This window comes from Leptonychotes weddellii, chromosome 6, assembly GCF_054177405.1.
Source record: "Leptonychotes weddellii isolate Sample4059 chromosome 6, ASM5417740v2, whole genome shotgun sequence".
Lineage (NCBI taxonomy): Eukaryota > Metazoa > Chordata > Mammalia > Carnivora > Phocidae > Leptonychotes > Leptonychotes weddellii.
In genome coordinates, this window is record NC_138374.1 from 117,311,763 (window position 1) to 117,328,084 (window position 16,322).

Sequence of the window (16,322 nt, forward strand, 5' to 3'; positions counted from 1 at the left end):
TTTCTTTTGAGGTCCATTAGCATGGAAGATGGATCTCCATTCCTTCACTTTCAGTCTGGATGTATCTTTAGGTTCAAAATGAGTCTCTTGTAGACAACATATGGATGGGTCCTGTCTTTTTATCCAATCTGCAACCCTGTGCTGTTTTATGGGAGCATTTTGGCTATTCACGTTGAGAGTGATTATTGAAAGATATGATTTTATTGTCATCATGTTGCCTGTGAAGTCCTTGTTTCTATAGATTATCTCTGTAAATTTCTGTTCTATATCACTTGTGAGGTCTTTCTCCTTTTATAGAACCCCCTTAATATTTCTTGCAGGGCCGGCTTAGTGGTCACATATTCTTTCAGTTTCTGCTGGTCTTGGAAGCTCTGGATCTCTCCATCCATTCTAAATGACAGCCTTGATGAATAAAGTATTCTTGGCTGCATGTTCTTCTCATTTAGTACCCTGAATATGTCTTGCCAGCCCTTTCTGGCTTGCCATGTCTCTGTGGATAGGTCTGATGTTCCTCCCTCTGTACGTAAGGAATCTCTTCCCCCTAACTGCCCTTAAGATGGTTTCCTTGGTTCTAAGATTTGAGTTTTACTATTACATGCCGGGGCAGTGGCCTGTTTTCCTTATCTTGGGAGGGGTCCTCTCTGCCTCTAAGACACGAATGTTTGCTTCATTCCCCAGATTAGGAAAGTTCTCAGCTACAGTTTGCTCAAATATATCTTCTAGTCCTCTCTCTCTCTCCACCCTCTTAGATATCACAATAATTCTGACATTGTAATGTTTCATGGTGTCACTTATTTCTCTGATTTTGTCATGGATTTTGAGTTGTTTCTCCATGGCCTCCTCTTTATCCTTCTTTTCTATCAATTGGTCTTCTAGATCATTAATTCATTCTTCTGCCTCTCTTACCGTAGCTGTTAGATTATCTAGATTAGATTGGATCTCATTGATAGCATTTTTAAGTTCTGCCACTTCAGTTTTCATTTCTGCCCTTAGAGACTCTATGTTGCCATTAATCGATTTCTCCATTCTAGCTATTGTCTTCATAACTGTTACCCTGAATTCCATTTCCGACATCTTGGTTATATCTATATCCATTTGTAAATCCGTGGCAGAAGTCACAGTCTCTGAGTCTTTCCTATTTCGGGGCTTCCTCCTCCTAGTCATTCTGTTGACGGGTGGTTGAGTGAATGTACAGAGTCCAAATTATTGACCACAACCCAAGCCAGATGCACCTGTTTTATAGGGACCTTAGGGTTGTTTGCCTCTTGTTCTCCCAGCCTGTCTTCTAGGGGAGGGACCTGCCATGCTGTTACTCAGGCAACCCTGTTTGGGTAAAGTTGCCCTGCCCCATGTGGGGGGGGGATGGGCTCAGTGAAAACCAGTTTTTGGGGCTTTTATTCTCTGGCGGCTTTCCCTGGCAGCTTTCTGCATCTCTTCCGAGAGTCAGAGCATAAGTGATCATTTTCAACCCTCTGCCTCAGAACAGAGAGATCGCAGTCTGTTCTTCAGTGAGCTCTCCAGGCCACACTATCTCCGTTTCTGTCTGTGCTGCTATAAAGTGCAGTATCCTGGGTTGTACACCCCTCAGCAGGGCTCCTAGTCCTCGCCTCCAGGTCGGGGCACGTCTCTGTCCTGTGCTTCTAAAACCGCCAGCCGCCCCCAGTTCGCATGTGGAGCCCTGATGCTCTGGGCTTCTGTCTGGGGGGCTGCCCTAAACTCCTTTCCCCGCCGCTACTGGTCTGCTAGTCTGTGCCCTGTCCCCAGCATGGGAGGCTATTGCTTATCGGTGGTGTAGGATCCCCACGGCTCTCTCCCCCTCCTGTTTATCTTCAGATATGTGCCTGCGGAATCACAGTTCCGCACTTCATACCTGGAAACCAACCGCCTGCGATATTCTGTTTGTGGAGATCCAGATATATCTTCTTACATCTCAGGCTGATTTTGTGGGTGTTTAGAGTGGTCTGGTAGAAATCCAGCTCAATTCTGGGGACCAGTTGGAATAGGGTCTGCTACTCCTCCACCATCTTTTCCTCTCCTCCCAGACTTTTTTTTTTTAAAGATTTTATTTATTTATTTGAGATAGAGAGAGTGAGAGAGAGCACAAGCTGGGGGACTGAGGGAGATGGAGAAGCAGGATCCCCACTGAGTGAGGGCTCGATCCCAGGAATCTGGTATCATGACCTGAGCCAAAAAAAGATGCTTAGCTGACTGAGCCACCCAGGTGCCCCTCCTCCCAGATTTTCTAAATATCACCAAGCCAGAACTACCAATAGCTTTGGTTACTTGTCTTCAGAAGAGAACTAAAGTAGTTATCCTACAGACTTGTTATAAAAATTAAATGAAATTACATACATGTATAACATATAGATTTGTGTGTGTGTGTGTATAAAATATTGTATCTGGCATAAATGTAGTAAGGGCTCAATACTGTTAATTTTACTACATTGAAATTAAATTTGCTTGGAAGCAAACTTGTTTTCCTTTTAAATGTTTTTGAACAGAAATGGAACACAAAAATTTTAGCCAAAGGTATATTTGGATAGCATTTGAATATTCACAACCAAATGAATGTTTCTAAACATTTATTTTAAATAACCACTGGAATCTCATGAAAATGCATGTCCAAATGATGGGGGAGTATGACCTGTGGAATGATTTGATGAAATGTTGGGCTGTCTTCACTATTCCCCCCAAAAATACTATTTCACTAAATATGGATTGCCTAAATTGCAAAAGAAAAAAATACGCCAGGAAAAAATAACCCTCTTTTCACTAATTTGTGTTATTAGTTGGTGGAAAAAAATAACCTAACCAAGGGAGGAATCATTAGTCAATCACTGAGAGTGAAAGTAGTGCTTTGCAATATTAATTTAGGATTCATTTTCCATTGTGTTTCTATATTTTACTTCTCCTTTCACTGGTTGGAGAAATGTTTATTTTTCTGCTCATTAACACCTCTGTCAAAAAGAAAGTAAGGGATGAGAGGTGAACTTCTAATCAACTTAGATTTTTGTTTTCTTAACAGTTTGGTTAAATATATGGTAGAGGAAGAGAAAATAGTGGCTTGTTGAGATTTTATATTGGTGAAGTGATTTATTTCATGCAACACTGACTTCAAGACAGTTAAAAGTTTATTATAAAATATTTGAGATGAACAGAAAACTATAAATTATGAAAACCTATGAATGTACCACAGACTAAATACTAGTCATAACTTATATTCTTGTAATATTTTCTCTGAAAAGAATGCACACATATCATGTATGAAATTACATTGTATGTTCAATGTTATAATTTGAATTTTGTTTTTGTAGTGCTCAATTTCATATGTCTTCTAATCATTTTTAATAGCTGCATCTAAATCTATTGTATAGTTTTGATGACTTTGTTTAACCTTTTTGTATTGCATATTTTAGTAGTAATGAACATTCATTATTTCATATAAGTATTGTAATTTTGTAATAAAAATTAACAAATATTAATTTTTATCTCTGATGATTTTCATGTGGTCAGTTTTTAGAAGTTATGTTATTGAGTACGTACTCATTAAATTAATTAATGAATGCATGAAATAAAAAGGACATGGCTTTGACTTGTGTTACCAAATCACCTTCAAGAAATTTTATAACAAATTGCATGGGCAATATCAATCATTTGTGAGTGCTCACTTTTTTGCATTTTAAACAATATTGGATATTATTATTTTTTAACATTTTTCAATTGGAAAGATAGAAATTATATCTTTAATTCACCTTTATCTTTATATTAATGAAATTAAACTTAAAAAATTTTGTTCATTGGCTGTTTAGTTTTTTCTGTTCATGATAGATTGCCTGGCATATTTCATGTCATTTTTCCTGATTCAGAGAATGAGATGTGATTGTAGCTTGACCTAGCTATTACTCTTAAAATTAGAATTTTCCATTATAGACATTGCTTACTGTGGAGAGCTTTTTGGGAGTCAGTGCAACATCTCTATAAATGTTGATAAGGGGGAGTAAACTGAAATTTGGGGCTTTGGTGGTCCCCCATAGTGTCATTTTTGTAATATGAATGCTAAGGTAAAGTATATTTAGACCTAGGCAAAAATGGAAATATGTTGCTATATCCATTTAAAGTATATGCATCAAGTGTGCACAAGATAGTTGAAATATACTACACAGTAATAAATGTAGTGAAACTCATTGATATGTAGTATTTTCAAAATTAAAATATGCTTTTTGGTTTTATTTTAGAATGATCTGCACAGAGCCATTCAGCGTACACAATCTGCAATGTTTAATCAAGTTTTGATTTTAATATCTACATTACTATGCCTTATCTTCACCTGGTAAGATTGTACATATCATTATTTTTATTGTTTCATTTAATTATAGTTTCTAAATATACATTATTTTAATTGAGTTGGCTAAAATAGAGAAATACTCACTATAAATGTAAGGGATCACCTACAGGAATAAAAGTAAAATCTCTCCTTTAGTCTTACAGAAAAAACAAGAAGGTGCATCTATCATTTGGTATTGATATTTACTGCAACTTTGGCATTTTCCCAAGTGTTGTAAACAACCAAATCACAAGAATTTGTACTGCCTGCCACAGTTGTCAAACAAGAAATTTTCTTTCAAACTGCTGACATGGAGGTGCCCTTATATTTCTACAATCTTCAGAGCAGAAATACTGTTGAGAAAACTGTCATTGCCCATCACTGTCTCTGCCCATGCCTTCTCTCCATGATGTTTTACTGTGCAGTCAGGCAGAAAGCAAGGGCAGATCTCCTGGCAAAGCAACGCAGGACTTGGTACTTTGCTTTATTATAGAAAACAGTTATTTCTTCTGGAAAGTCTCACTTTGATGGTTATAAAGTAATCCAGTGGGAAATGTTGCGCTGCACATATGGATTCACGTAGATCCTTAAGAGGAGGAAAAAATTGAAAAATCAAAAAATGAAGTAGAATAATATATCTGTTTTGCAAGAGTCTTAGATATTATGTGTAATTGTGCTCTGTCCTGGATTTGACCTATCAAGAAAGAGAAAAAGTTAATTAGGGAGTACAAAATAAGAAGAATGCCCCATATACTAGAACAACTGAATTAGATATAAATAGAGCTATAGATAGATATATATAAACATAGGTTGAGATATGTAGGTATAGCAACTACTTTGTGTCAGTAGTTTGTAGTTAATATCTCTATTAAGTGTATTGAAAATATGTTTTATTACATACTTTATATCTTAAAAAATAAATGTATTTTAAGATATTAAATGCCTTTAAATATAAAATATCTCTCTAAAATTGACACAAAGCCATCTTATCATTTAAATCTTTTTTACTGCTCACAAATTTTTTTTATTGTTCACCTAGTAAACACCTAGCTGCCTAAATATAAAATATTAAAAGTAATGACTTCCCTTCTAAAGTCACTAAACATTCTTAATTTTAAGATAATGATATTATATGAATAGTTTAGGAGTTTTTTCATTTTATTTATAGAAAAATACTCCAGATTAAAATCTCTTGTATACCCCTGTACTTGCTAATATTTCAAATGCTGGAAAATTACAAAGAGTGAAATGAATGATTTTTAAAATATTATTAGAGTCTGTTAAAGTATATTTAGTAAAGAGGTAATTGAAATATTAATGCTGAGGGGCACCTGGATGGCTCAGTCATTTAAGCATCTGCCTTCGACTCAGGTCATTACCTGGGGTCCTGGGATCGGGCCCCTCGTTGGGCTCCTTGCTCAGTGGGGAGTCTGCTTCTCCCTCTGCCCTTTCCCCTGCTCATGCTCTCTCTCTCTCAAAGAAATAAATAAAATCTTTTAAAAAAAGAAATATTAATGATGAAATAAGGACAAGTTATTTTTATATGATAATACTTAGTTCACTTTAGTTTTGGAGGCATCCTCATTACAGTGAATCACGTAGGGTGGGCTCTCCATTTGCTCTTACTTTCTGCCCATTTGTCTATTTCTTCAGTAGTTTTTATTTTCGAAAGAATCAACTAGACAGATTTTGCCACTTTCTTACGCCAAGGGATGCAGTAGTGCTAGATAATGGGTTTTCATGATGTATATGAAATTGCCATTATGCAGTTTATTTATCATTTAAATTATTTGTGCTTCACTTTTTATTTTATCTGCAGTTGGAGTTGCTTTTGTTGTTGTTCTTGTGTGTTATTGGTTTTATTTTATTTTATTTATTTTTTTAAAGATTTTATTTATTTATTTGATAGAGCACACAAGTAGGGGGAGCGGGAGAGGGAGAAGCAGGTTCCCCGCTGAGCAGGGAGCCTGATACAAAGCTCAATCCCAGGACCCTGGGATCATGACCTGAGCCGAAGGCAGACGCTTAACCGACTGAGCCACTCAGGTGCCCGCGTGTTATTGGTTTTAATCACGTACATTTTAAATGTACAGTGTTACTGTTTTTAATCACATGTGCATCAATACATTTACATTAATATGTTTTTGAATTATAATATCTAGAATGGAGAAACTGAAGTTTGATTTCTTTGTGTATTTTTCTCTAGCACACAAAGCAAAATGTTTTCATAATTTATGACCATCATCTTAGGGTAGAATAAGTCTTTTTTTTAATTCACCATCAAAAGTGTAGTTATCTACAAGAAAAATATAAACAATGTTATATTAGTTATAACACACAGCTGTTTTAGCAAAGAGTTACACCACACACATTGTAAAATACAAATATACATAAAGGTTCAGCAACTTAAACAAATGGAAATGTTTAAATAGTCTGTCCAAGAAGGTTATATCAACTTAATATTGCTGGAGACTAAATTTCCTTATAACTTGTTTTCTGCCATTCCCAAAACATAGTTTCCATAACGTGGCTCAAGATGGCTACTCAACTCTTGCCATTATATTCTAACTCCAGCCTGTAGGAAGGAAGAAGATAAGGCACAACCCAGAAATTACATGCATAAAATAGGCCAGAATTTGGTCATATATCGACACATAGCTGAAAGGGAGTCTACAGAAATCTGGTGTAGCTGCGAAACAGTATACCCAGCTGAATATTGTACTATCATGGAAAACAGAAAAACTGGATACTGTTGAACAATAAGCAATCTTTGGCACTGATAAGTCATAAAAGTCCAAGTGCATATCATTTTTTTTTTAAAGATTTTATTTGTTTATTTGAGAGAGAGAATGAGAGAGAGCACATGAGAGGGGGGAGGGTCAGAGGGAGAAGCAGACTCCCTGCCGAGCAGGGAGCCCGATGCGGGATTCGATCCAGGGACTCCAGGATCATGACCTGAGCCGAAGGCAGTCACTTAACCAACTCAGCCATCCAGGCGCCCGCATATCATTTGTTTAAAACTCAGGGCTATGCTAGTTTGGAGCCCGTGGCAACTCACTGAATTTACCTAGCTCTATTTGCCACATTATTAAATGAGGATAACATTAATCACCTTATAAAATTTTTGTTGTACTTTTTTTTGATGAAGACTAAATTAGGTATGTTTATACAATGTCTATCAGAAGATATGACACTTGGTATGAACACTCCAAAAATTTCGGGTTTTTTTCTGCCTCAAATGTCCTCTGTATATAAGAGGATTGAATTATGTGACTGCACAAAAACTAATTTGCTCTAAAATATCTAAGCATAGTAACTTAATAATAATATAAAAGTGAACCAAGATGCCTGAAAATATATTTAATGGGAAATATGAGAAAACATTTTCCTCCATTGTAATGTATTCAGGTTTTTTGTACTGTCTACATATTTCTAATATTTATTTCCTCTAGTTAGCTTCACTAAGTTCAAAGTAATGGTAGCATTTCCCCTCTCTCTGATACCTTTGGTGCTTTATACTATACAAATATACAGACATATATATAATTTTTTTACATTGTTGTGGGATTAGACTTAATTAATTGTGGTTACATTATGTCATAGAGCAAGACTGACAGTGCTTTTCCAAATCAGAATTTTTAATACATAAAATTTAAGCCCCCAAAGATTCAAGAGCTAATATTTGATGAACTGGATGTGTTGTTCATGAATCTCACAATCTTAAAATTACCTGTTTTGGAAAGCTGCTATATAGTTTGAAAATGTATCTTCTTTTCATCATTATTAACATTACAAAGAACTATCATTAAGCATCTGTCTACAAGAGACACATGCCAAACTGAGATAACATTAAGCTGCTGACCCACTCTCTGTAGGGAATGTGCTCAGAATTGTTTTTCCTGTTATTGTAATGGAATTTGGACTAATCTTTCCCCACGTCCGCTGTGTACCCCTCTTGATCAATAATGCACACTTCCAAGACAGCTGGGAATTGTGATTCAGCCTGTGTCTCTGTAACAAAGCAGAGGAAACTGGTACATCGGGAATTAAGCGCATGACTTTAGCTTAATTATCAACATATTCTAACCAATAATAAGTACTCTAATTTGTAATACATTTGGTGTTTCTAATTTTACACTAGTAGGCTTATTTTGCACCTACTTTGTTTCAAACTTTAATTTTTTATTTGAATATGTATGTTTAGATATTTTCGAATTATTTCATGGAGCTATAACATCAAGATCTGTATTATGTAAATGGATATTTCATGTTTTAGTCCAATGTAAGAAATTCAGTTTACCTCCTCATTCTCATTTCAGGAGAAAAAAAATCCATTTATTGTTTAAAAACATGACCTAGTTAAAATTATTAACATGCTTAATTCAAAAAGTATTTGGGATTTTCTTGTGCATCTTTGATTAACACTTACTTTAATGCTCAACGCCGAAGTCCTTAAACTCTGTTTACTGATTTAACTCTTAAGGCAAATAGCTGTGTGACAGGAAGTGGACAGTGAAAAAGTAAGAACTGAAATTTGGAGGAAGTATTAAACCATGATCTCATGATGTTATCACCATCATGGTATTTGGTTACTAGTTTTGTTTGGTCACATTTGTTTTGCTTTATTACAAATGAATGACAGAAAGTGTGTTTGTCTGAAGATCTGGAAACAGCCCTCTGATTTGTATTACACTAGAACATATAGAAAACTCTTTGTCCCAACTAAATTTTGTGTAAGTGGGAAGCCAGATGTTAGGCAGTTAGAATTTAAACCATCGAGTTATGACGGTAATGTAGAGTTATTTTCAGACATACAAGAACTTAGAAAGTATGCTACCTACATATTATTAAGTACGTACTTAATAGGAATAAGAAAAAAAGGATAAAGGAAAAGGAAAAATATATAGTCTATGAGAATCTGTGGTTTATGCAATAACAACACCTTGGGTCTTTCTCTGGGAAACCCCATCTTCACACTGAGTTTTATCAGAAGTGCAGTTGAAGGCTTATCCAGGCAGAGGCGGAGACACCATTTTTAATTTCTATGATATAGGTACCTAGCCAAGGGAGGTTTTCAATTAGAAGGTGGGGTGAAGGGGTGAGAGAAAGCCAAAGTAGTCATGCCACAGCAATTCTCATGTTACAGATAAACAGAGGCACAGAAAGGTCAAGTAAAAAGATAAACCTTAGATTATCATAGGTCTACACTATTAAGAAGCAGAGCTCAGATCTGGGCGTAGGCAAATTGGTGCCAGAGCCCACATGCTTAACCACTGTAATATTATTTGTATGATGTTCTAGAAGTCATTAGCAGTAATAATAAACTAAAAAAATAAAAGAATTATGTTTATTTTCTCATTTCTATTATTGTGAATTTTTAAATTACTATTTGAAGTAGAATTATAGTTTAGTAAGACATTAGGATGACAAACTCTTACTTTTTAGATTTTTTTTTTTTAAAGATTTTATTTATTTATTCATGAGAGACAGAGAGAGAGAGAGGCAGAGGGAGAAGCAGGCTCCCAAGGAGCAGAGAGCATGATGTGGGACTCGATCCCAGGACCCTGGGATCATGACCTGAGCCGAAGGCAGACGCTTAACCATCTGAGCCACCCAGGTGCCCTAGATTTTTTTGATTAAGATAGAAGAATACTTTAGCCATTGCTATCTCTTTTGTGTGAATAATAAATTGCCTCAAATTCAGCAAGTTTCTAATCCTTGTTTCTCTTTTTAAATTTTAGCAAACACATATACAATACATTTAGATAAAATTATGATATATTCATGATTATTATCTGTTTAAATTACTTCCTCCATTTACCTGTTCATCCATCTCTCTTTCTGTATATCTGCAGAGGTGGGAATATATTCAAGTGATTATTTATGGATATAGAATTGTGTATCATGTTTTCAGCTGTCTTCCGCATACTTTCTTCTATGGTTTAAATATTCAGAATGAATATGCATACTTTTTGAAAACAAACAGAACAGTCACAAAAATTAAGGAATGTAAAAAGAGACAACAAAATTTAACACAAAATGTCAGATGTAAAGATCATATTCAATATAATTTGCATAATTAATTCCTTCCCTTAATAAGGTGATTCTCATACTAAGTTTTTTAAAAATCCAAATTCTTCACCTTTATCTACCACTTACTCTTTGAGTCCCAACTTTTTTTTGAGTCTCAACTTTTAAATTGAAGCTCTGCCCTGAAGTTTTCTTGAAGGTTATCTGAATTATGGGAGATGCCCAACCTTTATGCTTCTCAGTGTTGGAAAAAATTATAAATGTACAATGTTTCTTTAATTATCAGGACTTCTTGGTAGATATTCATGATATATAAGAACAGAGAGTCAGTTTTCCTTCCTCACCATTTTATGCCCCGCATCTCTTGGTTGGATATATAAGATGCTTCACAAATATTTGTAGTTGATACACAGTAACATTTGGGGGTCAGAATTCCCAAACAATATCTTATCAATTGGAGGTACTTAAATATATTGTAAATTAAGTATACTCAAACCATATATTTTGAGACTGTTCCTTTAAATACCTCTTCCCACAGTTAACTTTGGTGTGAGGTTATACACTCAGTGTAATCTGTAAAGACATTCTAGGGCTGTTGTTTTTGCCAAGGAAATATAACTGGGTGGTAAAACTTCTACAAATTTAATTGAAGAGAAATACTCTTTGAAATAATTTTTATAAATTGCATACACACACCACATATATAAGAACTCCCATATAAATCAAATTTTGGCTGTTAATTTTGTCTCCTTATAACTTCTGAATTTATGTCTTGAGAATTTTTCTTCCTTTAATGTTAGAATTTGTGAGAACAGACAATTTAATAAAATTACTGAAACTATCGTCTCCTATATTGATCTTAGAACCATATTGATTAAATGCTAGAGAGCATTGCTGTACACATACTATCATGCTTTTTTCTTCCCATCATCTTTCAGGATTTTTGTTTTTTATTCTACTTCTTTCTTTGATTTTTTTTTGGGGGGGTTCTATCTCACTTTTGCTTCTCCCATCTGATCTAAATCCTGAGCCTCTTCTGAAAAGTGTTCATCATCCATTTATTTTGAAATAACGAAAATGCATGTTTGTGCATTAGGGTGAGGTGTGGTCACTTTTCATGAATTACTAAATTGCAGTGTATATTGACTTCAGATTAATGGTTTATGGCATGATTCAGTAAACTTTTTTGCATAGATTCAAAAACAATGCCCAGGAATGTGAGAAAACTTTCTTGCAACAATAGAAAAACTAGATTTATTATTATTTTAAACACAAAATTTCTCCCTAGAAAATGTAAAACTCCCAACATCTCAGATATCTTAAGTTCCATGGGAATGTTCGGTTTTAGGGAGATACTCTATAGGAAATGAAAATGATTATTTGGAACAATTTAATTGGTATTCATCCAGTAAATACCAAAGTGCAAGTCATGGGCTGATTTGAATACTAATGTCTGAACTACAAGCATGAAATCAAAGTGTTAGATGCTTTTAGCACAGAATGCCATTGCTAATTAAGTTTTTCAAGTAACTGTGCACAGCAATAGGATTCATAGGGAGTGCATGGATATTTAAGGTTATTTATTTCTGCTATGTGACTTTTTTCTCTGAAAACATTTTATTGTACAAATTGACATTTACCAGGTGGTGAGAAAGTTTACAGTCTCAATATTTCCTTTCATTCAAATTAATGTTTTCCTTATAAACTTGCCCAAGCTTGAAAGCTTGTACAGTAGTTCCCCCTAATCTACAGGGGATACATCCCACGATCCCCATTGGATGCCTAAACTGTGGAAAGTACTGAATATATATATTCAGTAAAGATTCAGTATATATTCAGTAAAGATTAATAACTAATAATGGAAAGAATAATTATAACAATATACTATAATAAAAGTTATGTGAATGTGGTCTATCTCAAAATATCTTATTGTACTATACTCACCCTTCTTGTTATGATGTGAGATGACAAAATGCCTATGTGATGAGATGAAGTCAGGGGAATGACGTAGGCTCTGTGACATAGCTTTAGGCTACTATTGACCTGATGCTATGACAGAAGAAGGAACATCTGCTTCCACTGCAGATACCTGAAACTCCAGAAAGCAGAACCACAGATAAGAGGGGACTACTATATAACTAAATATATAGTTAACATTTTAAAAGAGGCAAATTTTAAAGAGCACTAATTACAATTAGTAATTAAGATGCCTTTGTTATTATATATAGGGTCTATTTAAGCAAATCAATTACGATTTTTCAGTTTTTTTAAAGAGGATAAAATGTTCAGATTTTGTTTTAGAATTGCATAACCCTGAAGTCATTTTGTATGGATCTGTGTCAAAGATAACACTGAAGAATGTTTTGTAAAGAAGCAAATCTCCCGGGAGACTCTCAAATCCAGCATTCTTCACAAAACATTTAAAAAATAAACATCTTCTAAAAAGAAAAAAAAATCCTAAAGCTCACATTGAAGCTTTTAAACAAATTGTATTTAATTCATTTAAATTCTTTTAATATTTGAAATGTATGCTTATCTAGTAAAATTTTTCAGTACCTATCTTATTTTTCTGGTTTTTAATATTGCTTTTCTTATGAAGCAGCCATCTATTAACAAAAATATATATGACATTGCAATATGGTAGGTTTGACCCAGTTGCAGATTGGTGCTGAGATAAGGTGGTGAGTCTCACACTACATCTGTTTAGCTCCTACCATACCTGTGCTGGGAGCTTTGTCATGAACAACTCCATAAGCCTTCCAAGTGCCGAGGATCACATCTTATTTGAGTTCTTATCCATGCCAAGAGCCCAGGTCCAAGGTCGTTGCTGTGAATGGTGCACTTTAAGGCCAAGAATTACCTGAGGAACTCTCAAGTAGTCAGTGAGTGCATTCTCCTCTGGGTTAGGACAAGCTGTATACTGAGTCATGTTATTTGCTGGCTCCTTCTTAGGAATGATGTGTGAGAAAACTTGACAAAAAAGCGATAGCTTTATAATCAGTTAAAAAGATTCTCCATTCTGATTCTGGCTGTGCTTAAACTTTTTCATTTACCATGTGCATTTCACTCAGGTTGTTCTTCACACAGTTATCCTATTTTCTGTCACTTAGTATGGACTTCTTCAATTTCCATCTTAATGACAGCTCTTGCTACACCAGAGTGACTACAGAGTTTCTTCGGTAAGCTCTAAGATGTGCTTGCTCTTTGGTATGAATGGTAAAACTCTTAAATTGGAGCGATATAATCCTGGGTTCATTTTATGCCTTTCACGTTAACTAGTTCCATGACTATACCTTCATATCACTTACTGTGTACTTATCCATTTGTGCAGAAGGATCGATCTCATGTTACGTGTTCTTATTGCAGTAAATTTAAAAAAAATAGACGTGACACAGTTGTGATAACAAACTGGATGTCAGGTGTGGGAGAAAGAAAAATTGAAGGATGATTTTGAGATTTGCATTTTGGGAAACTGACTGAGAGATAGTGCCACGTACGAGGTTGAAGAAACCTGGAAGGAAACATAAAGAGGAAGCAAAATAAAAAGTCCATGATAGTTGAGCTGCTTTTTAGAAACCTTAGTGAGGTGTTGAATAACCATTTGTATGTAGGAGCCTGGCGCTCAGGAGAGGGGTGGGACTTGGTAGAGTGGGTAATATCAGCATATGGGTAATTGTGAAAGGAAGGTCATTAGAAAAGAGCACCTAGGGAATGAACCAAGTGGAATTTTTGATTTAAAACAAAGCAAATAAAGCTGTAACAGAATAGTAAGAGACATTGTATAAGGACAAATGACACAATTTATAGGGACAGGATCTTCATTCACCTCTGTGTCCAAAAAAGGTGGCAGTTAACATAAAAAGTAAAAACTAGTGAAAATGTAAAGAGCACTTGATAAGAATGTAATTGTAGCAGGAGATTTTAATAAAAAATCGTATCACTAAAATAGATCCAAGAATTCTTTTTATTTTCACTTCTCCAAACATAGCCCTTCCTATACCATTCAACCCAGATGGTTGTCTATTTTAAACTGCAGTCAACGTCAGAGCTTTTATAGTACATTCTCATTATAATAAAAACATTTTCTTACCATCAAGCAGTCAAATCTGTGCAGAATTCATACATCCTTTTAAAACACCACCAATTATATATTTTTTTCTCTTTTAAGATTCCTTGTTTTTTCAGCCTGCCTTTCCCTTCTTATTAATTCCTGTTCTGTTACCTAACTCTTTAAATTGCTTAGACAGTTTTGCATTTCAACTGACTTTTAGAATCCTTATATTTGGGATCATGTATCATTGCTGTTCTCACAATTTCCTATCAGTAAATTCTGTAAATTCATTTCATCGTATTAAGCTTTACCCTCTTTCTTGTGCATAATCTTTGCCAATGTATTTTAAAGTATTTTGATTCACAGTGTGGAGAGACTCCTTTTAGCATCGTCTCCTTTCTCTAAATTCATTGCTTAAGCTGATGTATCTCCTACTCCAGGGTTATATTAACTTTCACCAAAGCCATGCAAATGTTATACAGAATATTTCTGAGTATCCCTAATAATCCAGGTTCATTTGACTACTTAATATTCTTTTTTTATAGCTCCTATTAGCCCAATGAGTTATGTTTATTATAGACCCTTGTTATATCTCTCTATTTAAGTTTTTGGTATTTCCTTTTAGGTTCCTGGTTTGCTAACAAATTGATTTTAGGATGTTCTAAATATCTCATTTGAATTTCATATGAGTTTGTTCCCTCTAGTGTGTCTACTGCAAGGTAAAAAACCACTTTCAATCCCCTGCTTTATAATTATCTTTTATATTGACAATTGAAGCACCCAGTTGTCTTTTCTTCAAGCCAAGTATCTCCTGAATGCTTTAACTTTTCTCCCCAGGATTTTTTGGTTTGTTTGCCTTTTACTAAATCTTCCTATTTTATAATTATAAATTCAAACAGGGCCCAGTGCTGAATAACTACAAAGATCAAACTATCTTTGTAGTTATAAAAATAACTATATAAAATTATATAAAATAAAAGTATTTTGTAAGCTATAAAGTGCTATTTAAATAGAATGTATTTTTTGTTATAATTATAGAGGAACGATTTGTAGTTTAGTGAAAAAATTGTTCTTCTTAGGCTTTATGTCTCTCAGGGACATATGTATATATGCAACTCTTCAGAGGGACTTTAGGTAAAAACATATCTTGGTTGTGTCACCTTCTTGCTGTGTGGCTTTAGTTAAATGATAGTCTCTCTGAGCCTTAATTTATTAATTTGTCAAATAAAGAAAAATATTGTACAAACCTCAAGAAAAAGACTTGAGGCAGTTTTAAAAACAGACATGAAATTAAGTCATTATAATAGGAATAAAAGAAACAACACATCAACATAGTAAGAATGAATTATAAGTCTCATATTAAGCTTTAAGGCAGCTCAGGTGGAGGAGAAATGTAACTGTACTTAGCTCTCATTATGAGAAAGAAGAAAGTACACATATTTCTCAAGGTAATTAATCTCCTCTTCCCTCTCCTGAAGAACTCAAGAATCTCTATCTGTAGGCAGGATGGTAGACATTATATATAAGTATAGAAGCATACTATATATTATTTCTTATACAAACTTTTAAATGCAAAAATAGCATTGGTTTCCTGCTTATAGGCTTAGTGTTTCACATTCATAATTGTTAAGAATAAAGAAAAGTGCTATTGAGATACTATCTGTTAAATGAAATTTTGAGCTCAATGGGTCTCATGATGAGTAAAAAAATAAAGGAAATAGCATATTTATTGCATATGTTGATTTTAAAAATGTTATTTTTTACTTAATTTTTTTTCTGATGTAAAAAATACAGGATCAAAGATCTCCTTGAATGGTAGTACCTTAATTACAATTTTAATTCTCAGCTTAATTTCTTTGAGTATAAATAATCTGACGTGGTAAAGCTCTTAACAGAGATTTTTTTTTTAATTGAAGC

General features: G+C 34.3%; 1 protein-coding gene across 1 annotated transcript in view; it reads left to right on the forward strand.

Moving 5' to 3' along the window:
• Positions 1-16,322, forward strand: part of KCNT2 (potassium sodium-activated channel subfamily T member 2) — a 214,330-nt gene that overhangs the window by 15,535 nt on the left and 182,473 nt on the right. Inside the window, exons 5-6 of the mRNA XM_081825152.1 lie at positions 4,236-4,330; positions 13,465-13,533. Of these exons, the coding sequence (XP_081681278.1) occupies positions 4,236-4,330; positions 13,465-13,533 (164 nt within the window). The remainder of the gene's footprint in view (positions 1-4,235; positions 4,331-13,464; positions 13,534-16,322) is intronic.